Here is a 14,842-nt window from a genome sequence, read left to right as displayed (position 1 = left end):
CCGGCGGCCGAGTGCAGAGAGCCTACGGTTCGAGTCCCGTCCTCGGCGGGCGGGCCGAGGGCGGAGCCCTCCCCGCTGCTCCGCCCGCCGGCCCATCCACAGCGGCCCGCCCAACCCGGCCGGGGTCTGCGTTGGGGCCGCCTCCCAGGCTCCGGAGAGGCGGTAGGGGGCGCTTGAAACGCTGGAGTTCGCGTCACTTCGGCCGAGGCCGGGGGCTGAGAAGGGGGCGGGTCCGCTGGCGCGTGGAGGGGCCGAGCAGGGTCTGCGGCTCTCTAAGACCGGACGTGAGAGGTCGGGGCACAATAGGACTCAGAGCCTTCTAAATCAGACTCTTCGGGCCCCATATCTCTCTGGAGTGGCGCCCTCTCTTGCTTCTCCGGAGGGGCCAGCGGCTCAGATGCGCTGCAGCTCCGTCGGGGGTGAAGCAAAGCTGGATGGGACTCGGAGGGGAACACTGAGCCCAGGAAGGGGGTGATGCTAGGAGCTGAGACCCTTGGTCTCTTTCATCTCCTCCCTCCTTTATTTCCGGCGGCTCCCCCAGGGAGGTGTACCTGGAGGAACCTGGCCTGAGGGGTGTGCGGGGTGTCGGGGGGCTGGAGTTGGAAGTAAGGAGAGAAAGAGTGAGGCCCAAGGGAAGGGAATGTTTAGGTACTGGACAGGCCACTCCTGGGAGGCGGGTGTGGGTGGACAGAGGTCGTTTCTCCCTGGCAGGGCCCAAGGAGAAACCCGAGTAGCTCCTGACGTCTCGCCACGTTGGGGGGACTGGCCTCTTGGGGCTCTGCGTTCTCTACCGGTCTCTACGGTCCAGAGAAGGATAGAGCAGAGGGTGGGGCGAGCACAGGGTGGATGGGCTGTGTGGGTGTCAGAGATAGTGTCGGGGAGTGCTCAGAAAACAGGCAGTGTGCGGGAGGAGGCAATACCAGGATGAAGGGGCATGTGGGAGGCAGAGGTGGTGCCCAGGAGGAGGGGGCAGTACCCAGGAAGGGGGCAGTATGAAAGGAGCCAGCACCCAAGAGGAATGGGCAGTGTAAGGGAAGAGTATCCGTGGGAGAGGACAGTGACAGGATAAGGAGGCACGTAGGAGATCAGAGTCTAGAGGGAGAGGGCAATGGTGAAGGAACAGGCAGTATCAAACTGAAGGTGCAGTGCTCAGGAGGGCAGTGGGATGGGGTCAATGCCAGGCTGAAGGGGCGGTGTGGGGGAAGAGAGCCGGGCTCAGGGGAAGAGGACAGTGGAGGGGAGGCTGCAGTACCGGGAGGGAACACTGCAGGCTTGCCTCTTTCCCTTAGTGACATCATGGCAAATTACCAAACTGCAAGGACCCAGCTCGGGTGACATCCAGCAGGGCCAAGCCGGCCCCGGCCTGCCCAGGGGGCCTCGGTGCCAGCTGGAGGGGCTGGGTACTGCGCCCTGCGGGGCCAGCGCTCTGGGGGCGGGGTTCTGCTCCGCCCTCCCTCGGCGCGGGCACGCGGACAGGCAGGGTAGGGCTAGGGCCGGGCTCTTCTGGGCCAAGGATCAAGGCTCCCATGCCTTCCAGTCTTCCCGACTGGGACTCGGAACAGGGCGCAGTAGCACACAGCGAGGAACCGCACCACCTCGGCTGGAGATGGGACCTATCGTGACCCCGCCCAGGGCGGAGTTATCTGGATCTGAGACCCGCCCTCAACACTGAAGTCTCTGGGATGCAATAGTTCGGGGCGGAAGTTAGAAAGCCCCGAGAGCGAGGCGACGGAAGTGGCCCCTTTACTGTTTGTCCGTGCGCAGGCGTTATTCTATTCTCTTGCTGCTGCTCTTCAGGCGCTTCTTTTCCCTCTCTTCTCTCTTCTCCACGCGAGGGGGTGCGCGTACCCTTAGTCGTGGTCGCGCATTCAGCCCCTCTGCTACTCTCGTGGCACTTTCATCATGGCGGGCATCCTGTTTGAGGATATTTTTGATGTAAAAGACATTGACCCGGAGGGCAAGAAGTTTGACCGAGGTAAGATGTGCAGGGGCGGTTTGGGGTAAGGGGCTAACCTCGTGCTTGGAGTCACGCCCCTGGGCCCCAGGTCCACCCAGCTCTCGTGGCCTGCCCTTACCGGCAGGTCTCGATGTAGAGACCTGCCTCAGGAAACGTTTTATGGATGATAAAACGGAGACTCTGGGCTCTCCCTGGGTTCGCAAATACCGTGCTCGGTGTCTGGGTGGCCTTTTCTCGTGGTGCTAGTAAACTGGGCTTCTTTCTAGTCGCTACCCACTCTGCGCTAGGAGCTGCAATATGCACCTTGCACGCTTCTTATTCCTTTCAAGAGTCTCCATGAGGTAGGTGGTGGCTTACCCATTTTGCTCCGAGAGGTTAAGTAACCCACCCAGGGCTGCACAGCAAGTAATCCCACTCCAGAACCTCTATGCTTGTATTGCTCTTAGGATCTTTAGCTCTTTGTGAAGTCGTCCCTGGGTTAGAGTTGACAGCTTGGAATAATAAAAAGAGTTGACAGCTTGGAATAATAAAAAGAGTTATTCTGTCATTGACCAATAATTGTTTCTCTGTCTTTGCCTGGAGACTGAGATGTGCTTCAAGTCAACATTAGTTCTTACACTTCCTGAATCCCCTCAGCACAGCGCCTGGCACAGAAAGACAAAACCTTTGAATGAATGAATAACTTGCCCAAAGTCAGGTTGTTTCTTAATCACCTAGGCAGGATATTGTTGCCAGAGGACTTTTGATTCTTTTCTGGGGATTCTGTCTACTTGCTATATTTTTCACTCCTTTTTCTCTTGCACATCTGGTTCTGATTGAGCCTGCACTTCTGTGAGGGCAGATGAGAGGCCAGTGGATGAAGGCCGAGTTGGATTTAGTGTTCTATTGCATACAATCCCCCAAAGTGGGTCTGCAGGGTTGGCACCAGCCAGGCATTTATCTCTGCCACTCTTTCTCTCCTTTCCTCCAGTGTCTCGACTGCATTGTGAGAGCGAATCTTTCAAGATGGACCTTATCTTAGATGTAAACATTCAGATTTACCCTGTAGACTTGGGTAAGTATTGAACACAGACAATAGCAGGAGGATTTTTTGCTGTTTCGTCTGTTCTTCATCCTTAGAGATATCCATTATTTTCAGGTGACAAGTTCCGGTTGGTCATAGCCAGTACCTTGTATGAAGATGGTACCCTGGATGATGGCGAATACAACCCCACAGATGACAGACCTTCCAGGTGAGGGAGTGGAGAACAGAGTACTTGAAATATTCCTGAGGACTAAGTAGACAAGTGGCAATGAAAGACCCTTATTTAATTCAAGGAATAAATGATTATCAGCAGAATTTGAGGAACCTCAGTGAAATTGCTGCATTTAAAAATTCAGACAACCAGGTGTTTATCTGGAGCAGTGGTTGCATGGTTGTGAGTTGTATCTTCTTGATGGCTGAGGAAATGGCCACTGAGTGACCTTGGCTATGTGGGCCTTGCATCTTGGGAGGGAGTTTGGTTGATGGGAGTTTGGAGCCCCACTGAGTTCAGATCTCAGCCTTACCACTTATTTGTTGAATATCTTAACCTTTTTCAGCCTCAGTTTCCTCATCAGTAAAAGATAGATGGTCATATCAAGGTCACAGGGTTGCTGTGAGAATTAAATGACATTGAGTTTGGAAAATGTCTATTATAATACTGGCACTTAGTTACCAGTTACCACTTTTAAAGGACCTCTTATTATTAACTGCTTTTAAGAATAACTACCACTGTTGTTCCACAGGGCTGACCAATTTGAGTATGTAATGTATGGGAAAGTGTACAGGATTGAGGGAGACGAAACTTCTACTGAAGCAGCAACACGTCTGTAAGTTCCTTTATCTTGTGAGAACCCTTTCCTCCTACCTTTTTCTGAGAATTTGGGCCATGCTCATGCCTCCTGTGTTGGAGCCCTCTCCCCAAGCGCCTCAGACCTAGGTGAGACCCAGAAACTTCTGGGAACAGTTTTCAGTCTGAAATGTAGGCTGCTTACTTTGCCCTTTGTCAGGGCCTCAGGGCCTGGTGGTCCACATGAGAAACTGGTAGTCTTGCTGTGTGCAGTGTAAAAGAAGGTTGATTCCTCAGGATATAAATGCAGCATTAAGTAATAAAACTGCTAGGCTTTTTTGTTTTTGTTTATGTGTATGTGTGTGTTGCTACTCTGTAATCCAATCCCTAGTTCTTTGGTTTCCCTGCCCAGCTATTTTTTTCTTTTCTTTAAAATCTTATTAAAACAATATGTTCCCTTTGTAAGAAATTTGAAAAGCAGAGAAGTAATGTGAAGAAGGAAAAAAAGTCACCTATAATTCCATACCCAGAGGGAATCTTTTACGTAAAGTTTTTGAACATTTTAGGTTTTTTCCTCTGTGTGCTTTTTTTCTTTGAGATCACATGGTTTATTACACCGTTTTCTTCTGCTCCTTTTGTGTTTAATGTTATATAAAACACATTTCCCCATGTCACTTTAAAGCTTTTTATTTAAATGGGTATATCTTAATTGATTTAACCATTTCCCTTATTTTGGGCATGTAGTATTTTCTACCTTTGCTAATATAAAGCATGCTGCCTTGCATATATCTATGCATTCATGTTTGTCTGAATTTGGTTCCCAATGACAAAACATTAGAAAGGTGCCGCTTTTCCTTAGGCTGTGCTGGAGAGTCACTGAGTAGCATCTGCTCCAGAGCTCAGACTCATGAGACTGGACCTTCTGTTTCAGCTCTGCCTACGTCTCGTATGGGGGCCTGCTCATGAGGTTGCAGGGTGATGCCAATAACCTTCATGGATTTGAAGTGGATTCCAGAGTTTATCTGCTGATGAAGAAACTGGCCTTCTGAACCACCTGGGAAGCCAATCTTGCTGCTTAGTCACTTAGGTCATGGACATTCATTCAAGTCTGAGCAGCAATTGCTGTTGTTCACCTGTCTAAGAGGGGCTGGATTTGTGTTGATTGTGCTGTGCATCTTTAGATGGTGTCTGAACTCAATGGGAAGTTGACTTGCCTGTGAAAGACCCAGTGGGAGGGCTTAAAAGGAATAAGAAGTTGTTGTGTGTATATGATTTTTTAAATTAAACTTTACTTTCTCAGACTTTCTTCCCTTAAAATATATATTTTTTTCTGTTTACTTTAAAATCATTTTTTCCAATTTGTCTGTGGTATGTTATGTTTCTGGCCCACAGCCATATGATCACATGTCAATGTAGGATCTATCCCAGCCTCTTGTATCTGGGTTCAGAGTTTCTCATTCTCCTGGCCGACTATCCCAACATCCTCCACTGTGATTTTCTATCTGGAGAGGGAGTGTCCTGCTTTTGGCTCCTGAGGGCACCCCAAGCCCGGAAGATACCACCCATTTGGCATAGAATTTTGAATTGGCAAGGAGTCCTGCTTGTTTCCTTCTAACACTTTCAGTCTCTTAGGAAGTCAGATCACATTGACTTGAATGAGTCACTTGCACAGCCTGGAAATATTTATCATTTTTATGGACGCTTTGGGTAGAGGCTTTTAGACAAATGCATGTGACACAACTATGAAGAGAACAGAAGAGCAGATTTGATGGTTATGGGAGTAGGTGGAGGAACTAGTTGTCTGCTCTACATTCTAGTGGTGACCTAGAGGGAAGAGGGTAAGTGGTGTTTCTTACCAGTGACACTGAACTTCACAGACTAGTGAAGTGGACAGGGCAGCAATACCAATGAGGTTGGCAGTCCAGTGCCAGTGCCTGGGACAATGCAGCAGTCTGACTGCGGTCACTAACTTAAAAGTGGGGGAGGAACACAATTGAGGAAATGATGATGCTTACAAGGACTCCAGCATTGGAGATGGCTCTTCAGCCTAGCATTCGAGGTCTCTGAGAAAGTATATGGGGCTCTGATTTCCCCTGGGAAATTCGGGGTACCAATCCAGAAAGATTGTGAGTGTGTATTAAGTAGCTAGCTGGCTCTTTTGATCTCCCATTTTGCTATGGGAGCTGGTCCCCTACTGAGATGCCTGGGGTATCTCCTTTCCCCATCATTTTCAGGTCTTTATGTGAGGTGTTAGAAATAGTATTTAGGGAAATGGGTTGAAAATGAATGGCCCCTGCAGGGGGTAGGAAAAGGTGTTTCTTTTGACTTAGTATGGGGTGGGGAGGGTGGAGAGGGAAATTGGAGATACGATGGGGGTTTGGATGAATTTTTTTTGGAATCCAGAACCTTTGCATGGAGTCAAATTTTTTTTTTGGTGGCGGGGGGGCGGGGCGGGGGCGTGTGGAGAAGGATGAATTTAGGTTAGAGTTAGGGAACCTAATTACAAGTAATAGTTTGTGGGGTAGTATAGCAGAATGTCTTAGCTGCTCTGGGGTGGCAGAAGAAACTGGTATGAGGTTGAACAGAGATAGAAATGATCTGGTTATAACAGTTTTTTTTTTTTTTTTTTTTTTGTATTTTTGTGTGTAAAGGGAATCAAATAATTTGGAAATGGGTTAGATCCTCAGTAGGGGCAGATTAGTTCACATTAGAGAAGCCCATGGGTTATTTACATTTGCCCTGGAATAAGTCAAATGCCAATACTGGATGCCTGGAACTTTCTGGCTATATACTTCTTGCAGTTTGCCATCTTCGTCTCTCATCCAACTGTGCTGAGAACCCCTAATTCTTTGTCTTTTGTCCCTTTGGCATATCTTGTCTTGGGTGCTACCTCTTTTTGTACCATAAAGTGTTTCATATGAGTATTAGATTTAATGTACTTTAGAATTTCAGTAAGTTAAAATTTCCACTTACCATTCCCTTGACTGCATGCTGGAATTTGTAGTGTGTATGAACTGATTCTTTCCCATGCAGGAACTGACACCATCTGAGATTTGGACAACATTTTTGAGCTTTGTGCATTTGTTGATTCCTTCTCCATGGCAACTCTTCAGTCCATGATGGAGAGAGGGACACCTGGAGATGTCTAAATTGGTCACTCTTACCAAGAGCTTTGATTTTTAACTCAGAACTCTAATTGTTGATGTATTAACTTCTTAAGGACTTGGAAATCTTTCCCAATCAATAGAATCACTGAATGATATACATACTGGACAGTGCACCACACTGGGGAGAGTATGGGCTCCAGACTAAGTCAGCCTAGGATATTTCTTCTTTTCCTGCTCACAGGCTGTAAAGCCATTGGGAACTTGCCTGACTTCTCTGAGCCTCATCTGTAAAATAGAAATGATAATGCCTACCTTAAAGTGTGTGAGCCTTAAAAAAGTTAATGTATATAAGGTTTCTGGCACACTCTGACTTTCATTCTGTTTTAGAATGCCTTTAGTAATCATGGAGTATTTGTGGCAGTGTTTGGAACTCTGGGTTCCTGGCTCCTGTACCTACATGGTAGCCTTTCCTCTCCTCTGGGGAGTTGGTGGGGAGGGAAGAGGAAATAGTTTCCATTAGTTTAACCTACATGAGCTTCTGGAGGTAAGTGTTGACCTTTGCAGTGGAGTTTTTGTTTGGGGCAATATAAAACTTTCCCTAAGCACCATTGCAGCATTTATTGGCAAAGTCCTATAAGCCTGGCTTCTTTTCTGGAGATACCATAACAATTTAATGGTGGTAACACAAGGCCGCTTTTTCGATACTACTCACTTCTGGGAATTGGGAAATGAGCCTTCAACTTGTACTTGACTTGTACTTATCTGTCATGCTGTGTGAGCCCCAGGAGACTGACTCAAGCCACTTCCTGCACTTCCCCCTGACCTCCACAGGAGGGAGGCAGGAACCCATGCCTGGTGAAGCTTCCTGCGGAGCTACTGAGGCTCTGGCTGTTTGCTCAGCTGTTACATCCCTGTCTTGTCTTGACTGAACTGTCTGCACAGCCTTACCTGAGGTGTGAAGTTCTCCTAGGCTTCCTGTTAGCTTTTGTTTTTTTCTTTTCTTAGGGAGGGACAGATGTATTGCCTCCTGAGAAGAACATCTTTCTCTTCCTTTTCAGTTAGTTTTGGGTGCTCTCATTTATTCATTCTTTATTTATACAGCCTCAGTTTTATCTATTATGTAGGCACAGCCTTTCTGGGAGACAAATTCTTGTTCATTTCTCAAGAGTAAGAACCCCCTGAGGAAAGGACAGACAGAATACCACTGAAAATGATGGTAAATAGGTAAAGAGATTAACCTTAGTTCTGAGTAGAAAACCAAAGCTCGTTTTTCTGTTTTCTGATACAAGATTTGTTTCTCCTTCTGTTCAGAGGCCAGGCCAGTCCAAGCCTTTGAGGATTTATCATGTGCAAAAGAGCATACAGAGAATTTGTGAGTTATAAAGTGCAGAAAATAGACCAAAGATAACGAGTTGCTCTGGTGAATATTATTGATAGCTTAAAAAAATAGCTTCTGATGTTTTATACAGTGAAAAATGATCCTTTTTCTGTCCTATGTATCCACTTTTGCCAGGGCTTTGGGTTTCAGGTGAAAGCAGGAAACTTGGTATAATTGCAGTTGTTTCCCAGGGCCTCTCCTCCAAGGAAGGGAATTACATATGGGAGACAGTGCTGATGTTGGCAGTGCCTGAGTACCTTACTCTTCCTGAGACAGATTATGGAAGTGAGGGTGGGCTGCAATTAGAAGAGGACTGGTAATGTTGGGCATAATAGCAGAAGGGTCGGGAAGTGGGAGTTGAAGCTGGACCGTGGGGGTGGGCAAGGTGCGTGGAGGAGAGAAGAGTGTATATTGTCCAGTGGGTGGATGGGTTAGGGGAGGAGAATATCCAGGCCGGAGGTCGGGTGGCAGGGAGCCTGTGTCTGAAGTTCCTGGAGGAATATTCAAGGCTCCCAGGGCCCTGGGTGAGGGTCCAGGAAAGAGTCCATGAGTTCCATTCAAGGGTCGGTGTGTCCTGTTCAGGTCTCCAGGGATTTGCTCTAGGAACCTGGAAGTTTGGTTCAGCAGACCAGGAATTTTGGCTCTGAGTCCCTGCAGCCTCTTCAGAAGTCCAGAACCAGTAGCTCTGGCTGACACACTGGAGTTTGTCTCCAACAATCCAGAAGTCCTGTTTGGGAGCTTGTTCAGTGTGAGGAATAGAAAGGTACTGCTTGGGACAGCTGTGGTGAGTAGGGAGCGCTTGGCACAGATGGTGGGCCCTACTACATGCAGCAGGAAACGAACCTTTCCTCGGAGCAGTTGTTGGAAGCTCAGGAAGATGGCATTGGGGTCTCTGTGAGCTGTGGTCCTGCCCTGTGGAGGAAGCTGAGGGCAGAGGATGGGCCTGAGGCCAGAGACCTGGGCCATATTATCATTCCTCCCTCCTCTATGTGGGAAAATAGGGTACCAGTACCCAGGCTTTATAGTTGGGAGGGAGCATTCCTTGATAGGTCATCTCTTCTACCTCAAGATTCCTAGAATTTGTCTTTCTTCCCTCAAGTCTTCTAAGGAGACAGGAAGGAAGGAAAATTTCTATAGTTCCCTTGACTGGGGACTTACCTGGGTTCCAAGTAGACCCTGCAGGGCCCCAAGGAGGAGGCGGACCTGTCCAGAAAGCTGTCCCAGTAGGGATGAGAGGCAAGAGGGTCCCAGTTGTCCCCGTGCTGCCATCACTCCCTCTAGCAGAAGGGTCGTCGCTTCCAGAACATCTTGTGCCTTGGTCTGCTCCTGGGAAAGAGATGGAAGAGAGAAGCGGACTGCTTCAAAGGGCATGCTAATAGCGGGTGGGGAGCCTGTAGGAGTAGCCAGCAGAATGAATCATAAGAGCTGAGAACTGGACAGGACCAAGGTCCCACCCAGCACAGGAATTCCCTCACAGTCTCCCGACAATTGGTCATCAGCCTCTGCTTGAATAACTCCAGTGTCTGGTAACCCAGCCTGGTCTTACATTTAATTTCAGTCAGAAAAGCTGTTTTTTTTTTTTTTCTTACATTATATTGAAATCTGCCCTTTTATAGTTTTACCTTTTGGTTCTGCAAATCTTTTTCTGCTACAAAATCTTAGGATCATATGATTTCCTTTTAACTTGATGTAGAGATGAAACCATGATAAAGAGCACAAAGATGAAGGGAAGGGGCTTACTGATAAATGGCAGAGCTGGAACTACAAGGGCTTCCTAGGAACTGCCCTTCTTCCCTAGCCCAGTCTCCCTAGATGATCTGAGCGCAGAAAGGGATTCCAGGGATTCTGAAGGTAGAAGAGTTGACTTACCAAGGAGTGCTCCCTCCCTGTAGATTTCCTGAGTCTCAGACTAAAGCACTTCATGCTATACCACAAGACTGCCACTTCCTCCAAGCTAATCAGGCCATTTCTCACATAACATGTTTCTAACCTCTCACTGTTCAGGCTGCTTCCTCCTGGACACGTGCTTAATAGGTCCCTCTGAATAAGTTAGCATGTTTCTGGAGGAGGATGTCTAGTACTCAGTCTAGTATTTTTAAGTGTACTCTATTCAGAATAGTTTTATAGGAATATTTCCACAATGTGGGTACTAAACATCTAAAGTGGCCTAGAGTCACTAGTATTTTAAATAGCTGCTTTGGTAATGTTACATGCTACGTTTGGGGTCAATACAACCCTCCCAGATCATTTCCATAGTAAATTCTAATGTTAGGGGTTTATATGAGGGAAGCAAGGGCATCGTGGCCTGAAAGCTGGAATAGGACTTTACTCAATTACTTTACACATTAGAATTTTTTATGTATTTCTGTTAAAATTTCACCATGTTTTGAACCTAGCCTTTCAGTGAATTGAATCTTAATTCTTTTGTATTTGCTGTGGTTCCCAGCTTTGTGTCATCTGGATGACAGATCAGTCTTCTTTATTCTAGCTTAAGAAGGTCGAATGGGAATAAGTCAAAGGCATGGCCCATAAGAAACTTCTCACTAGCTTTTCATGGTGTTCAGTAGATTCTAGAATCTACTTAGTGTACTGGGACTGCAAACCATCACCTTGTCCAGACGATATCATCATAGTACAATGTAGATTGGGTTAGGGTGGCCATGCTGAAGGTAAGATATTTTCAGGGAACTCAGGAATTTTGAAGAATCCATGGGAAGCAGTAGGAAACTGATGAAGACGGGACTTAGAGAAACCAAGGGAAGGTCTGGCTTTCTTACCGTTTGGGTTTTCCATTCTCCCAAGCTAAAATCCACAGCAGGCAGCAGGACAGGTGAGGACAAAGGGTTAACGTCTGGGCACTGGCTCTGTTGAAAAAGATTAGTAGGGGACTGGGAGAGAAGGGAGCTGAAACAGAAGGGGGTATGGTGGCCCAAAGACCAGAATAGGTTTCTATGAGGAATATATCCAGACTAGAACTTTTAAAGGAGGGCTTGATTGCAAATCATAATCCGTCTCAAGGAGTGGGGATCAGGAGTGGTCTTATCAAAGATAATATTGGAAAAATAGTGATTGGATCAGGGAGCGAGAGGAAGTGATGTGAGTGAGGATATTGTACTAGTTAAATGGATAGAGGGAAGAGTGCTTTGGGATTCTCACCAGTCTGCCCTGAAGGACATGGGAATCACGAAGCAGTTTATTTAGGAGTCTTGGGTCACAGGCAGGAGGAGCTGGGCTGGACCAAGTTAGTCTTGTACTTAGGAGAAGCACGACCACGAGGAGCAGTTCTTAGATGAGGAGAGGTGAGGTCGAAAGGGATGGATAAGGAAGAAATCATTGTTGAGTGGTGGTCCAGGAATTCCTATTTAGGACCCAGATCTGAAATCCACGGAATCTGCCACTCAGATGCCTCATTCCTGGGAAACTGGGTTCCCGCAGCCCTCCCTTACTGTAGTACATCTCCTTTCTCTTTCTCCCTCTACTAAATTCTGATTTGGCCCTCAAGTGTCTTCTTACCAGTCAGCTCCATTCTGGCCAGGCTGTGTGGTTGGAATGGCTCCCTGTATGGGGCCTCTCCCCTGAATCCTTCCTGGGGCCATGGAGGCGGCTTGGGCTTGGGCTCTTGTACTTCTGGGCAGAGTGGGGTGGGGTACAGCACAGGTAGGCCAAGGAAGAGGGTCTGGAGTCTATCCTGCAAGTAACAGGAATAATGAACACTTAATCAAGTTTCAAGGAAGAGAATGGCTGGCTGGGGGAATAGATGCTGGGAGGGCTTGTGATGCTGACCAGCCTAGAACTGCTAAAGCTCTGACTTCTCCCATGTTTTCTTGTGATTGTAGCGTATGACGTCTCCTGTCAGGGTTCCTCAGTGAATTTCATATGGATTTGGTGCCCCTGTCCCCTGCCTAGGAGCAGCAGGACAGGATATGTACACACACACATTTTAATTGGCCCCAAATTCTGAGCAACCTTTATTGGTTGGTTGGGGAAAATCTGGGCTGGGGATAGAGAATGCAAGTATTGTGGCACAAGCCTGGAGAAGAGAGGGAAAAACATGCATAGGGCCAGGATGAGGAACTAGCAAACATGTGTAATGTATTGAGAGGTAGCTTGGGAAATGGGGTTGAGGAGTGGGATTAGGCAAAAATTAAAAACAAAACAAAACAAAACTGGATTACTAGAGGTCAGGGATTAAAAGATTAATAGAAAGTGATGTGGAAGAAGTTAACCTTTCATTCTTTCCCTATTTACCCCCACACATACAGCCTCTTAGAGTTTTTCTTTGCACTCCAAGTTTTAAAATACTGGGTTTTCCAAGGCAAAGAGATATGCTAACAGTCCTGAGAACTTCCTTCCTGAGGCAAGTTGTCCAGGAATGGGCACCTGCTGAGTGAGGTAATGCCCACCTTACATGGCATACCTCACCTTAGACACCTACCATATCTGTCTGGTAGCCCACACCTTCCCTGCCCCCTCTTCAGACCCCTTCTGGTTCCTTCACAGGACCCCCTACATGGCTTCCTCCTTTTTTCACAAGTTGTGCAAAGAGTCCTGCACCTGATTCAATATTGGGATTTCCTGTAGGTCTGTCAACATGCATGAGCCCTCCTCCCATTACCCTCTCCTTGTGCCCTGGCTTGCCTGACCCAGCCTCCCCAGCCTCTGGATTCAGAACTAGGCATGACTGGGTAAGAATGGGCATTGGGGCCATGTCCATCTTGGTGCTGTGTTCCCTAAGCCCTAATGTATCTCCTTTCTTATTTTCTCCCTGAGCCCATGTCCCTTTTCCTTAGGGCCAGCCAGGACTATGCCGTATTCCACCAAGTCTGTGATCAGTCCCTCAGAATCCAGCACCCCACCCCCTACTTCTGCTCTGTCCTGCTCCTCCCATTCTGGGAAGGCCATACTCTTCTCGACAAAGGTCAGTGCCTGTAGGTTCCAGTTTGCCTGCCCCTCCCCCAGCTGAGAGCCCAATTCCTCTTTCTGTCCTTCCTACCCTCAGTTAACTCCAAACCCTGCTTACCACTCACCGGGTGTAGAAGGGCTCCAGGACCCAGAATGAAGAGCAAGCAGCGCTCTGGGGAGCAGATGGGTAGAAAGGCATGTGGCGTTGGGGCATAGCCCCTTCACGGCAGTGGGGTCACACGCCTGCCCTGGCCACTTCTGCCCAATCAGAGAGCAGGGAGCCACCAGACACTGGCGAGGGCCCCCGGAAGTGACGCCTTCTCCTCCCAGCCTTGCTGGACCTGGAGCCCCTGCCTGGACCATGGTCCACTAGCGGAGCCTAGCTCCTCCACCCACACACACCACAGGGATGATTCGAATAGGGGGATCTGTCTTTTCCTAGGAGATGGGAAACCTGGACCTGGCCGGAGAGGAGATGGGAGAGGAACAGGTTTTTTAGAAGAAAACTAGCAGGACATTTTTGTTTTCAGCTCCTGTGGCCAGATTTCTTTTCCCTGGATACCACAACTGTTGCTGAAGTCCAGTAGCGCTCTTGCCTTCTTGCTTTTCTCTCCTATAACCCCTAGGAGGTCATGTCTTATACCCCTTTTCTGAGTGGGAATGTGGGTATTGCCTGTATTGGAGAATGACCGTGTTAGGGGTCAGTGCTATAGGGAAAGGGTTTGGACAGTTTGAGAGGACTGCAAGGTGAGTGGTATGTGTGCTGGGCTCAGGTGCTCCTCTGCTGGGGCCCATTGGCTCAGACAGCTAAGCTCACTTATCTCTGTTTGTGCCCTCCTTTGCTTGCCCCTTCTTTCTCCCACTTTCATCTCCTACCATTCTATATGTGACAAGAGGAATAACCAGGCCCATGTGTCCCTGTCTTAGGAAAGACAGCTGCTGAACCTCCCCCGCAAATACCTCCTGCTGGCCCCCCTCTTCCTTTGGCCCTGGCTCTAGTTCCTTTGCTTTCCCCTCAATCCCAGTCTCCCCACAGCCTCTGTCCTCAGGGGCCTCCTGGCCTGACCTTGTTCCCATCCCCCCCCCCCCCCAGTTCTTCCCCCAGCTCTCTCCTGTTCCTTCTCCCCAGGATGGGGCTGTCTGCTAAGGAGTATGGCCTAGATCCCGGAATTCTCCAGTTCAGCCAGATGAGATGCCTCCCAAGATTAGGAAGGAGGGTGCTGGGATGGTTGGGAGGATGGTGGGTGTGTGTGGATGGGAAGGGACAAAGAGGCAGTTATGACCAGGAAACCAAGACAGAGGAAGTTGGGATGGGTAGAGAGACTGAGGGTCCCCTAGGTGAAGGAAGTGGGAGAGAAAGCGTTTCAGGTTGGGGATCATGATGGCCGGATGGGCCTGAGGACAGGTTACTGCAGGGAGGGAGACACTGTTTATAGCTAAGTTTCTGTCCTGAGAACAGTAGAATGAGGAGAAATCTCAGAGAAGAGGTAGGGACACTGGCTAGGCAGCGAGAGTGAGGGGTGTGAGAGGTGTGGGCGGGGGTGGGGGGGGCCCAGAGTCAGGGGGAGATCAGTTGGTGGGCCTTTCTTGTGTGTTGTCATCCTTAAAGACAAGTCTTCATCCTTCGGCAGGAACCGAATCTTAGCCGGGTGGTTGGCCCAGGCCTCTGGCCCAGCCTTTGCCCCTC

At 48.5% G+C, this 14,842-nt stretch overlaps 2 protein-coding genes across 5 annotated transcripts; one reads left to right on the top strand and one right to left on the bottom strand.

Annotated features, from left to right (window-relative positions):
* The first annotated feature begins 1,724 nt into the window (after nucleotides 1-1,724).
* Nucleotides 1,725-5,085, top strand: POLR2H (RNA polymerase II subunit H). Its single transcript, XM_011382244.2, has 5 exons — nucleotides 1,725-1,975; nucleotides 2,928-3,011; nucleotides 3,096-3,189; nucleotides 3,725-3,808; nucleotides 4,700-5,085. The coding sequence occupies exons 1-5, from the start codon at nucleotides 1,903-1,905 to the stop codon at nucleotides 4,815-4,817; spliced, it is 453 nt and encodes a 150-aa protein (XP_011380546.1). The 5' UTR covers nucleotides 1,725-1,902; the 3' UTR covers nucleotides 4,818-5,085.
* A 1,532-nt stretch (nucleotides 5,086-6,617) lies between these two features.
* THPO (thrombopoietin) lies at nucleotides 6,618-14,659 on the bottom strand. Of its 4 annotated transcripts, none has more exons than XM_011382225.2 (6): nucleotides 13,281-14,659; nucleotides 11,767-11,941; nucleotides 11,410-11,537; nucleotides 11,031-11,117; nucleotides 9,412-9,579; nucleotides 6,618-9,177 (listed from the first exon to the last, which is right to left on the bottom strand). In XM_011382225.2, exons 2-6 carry the CDS (start codon nucleotides 11,777-11,779, stop codon nucleotides 8,512-8,514), a joined length of 1,062 nt encoding a protein of 353 aa, XP_011380527.1. In that variant the 5' UTR covers nucleotides 11,780-11,941; nucleotides 13,281-14,659; the 3' UTR covers nucleotides 6,618-8,511. The 4 variants fall into 4 exon arrangements, with proteins under 4 accessions (XP_011380527.1, XP_011380536.1, XP_023381813.1 ...); XM_011382234.2 differs by having other exon boundaries at nucleotides 6,618-9,165; XM_023526045.1 differs by lacking the exon at nucleotides 13,281-14,659 and having other exon boundaries at nucleotides 6,618-8,980; nucleotides 9,097-9,177; nucleotides 11,767-11,823.
* Nucleotides 14,660-14,842: the final 183 nt, after the last annotated feature.

This window comes from Pteropus vampyrus, unplaced genomic scaffold (assembly GCF_000151845.1).
Source record: "Pteropus vampyrus isolate Shadow unplaced genomic scaffold, Pvam_2.0 Scaffold14, whole genome shotgun sequence".
In the NCBI taxonomy this organism is placed as follows: domain Eukaryota; kingdom Metazoa; phylum Chordata; class Mammalia; order Chiroptera; family Pteropodidae; genus Pteropus; species Pteropus vampyrus.
This window is presented reverse-complemented; position numbering and strand designations above follow the sequence as displayed.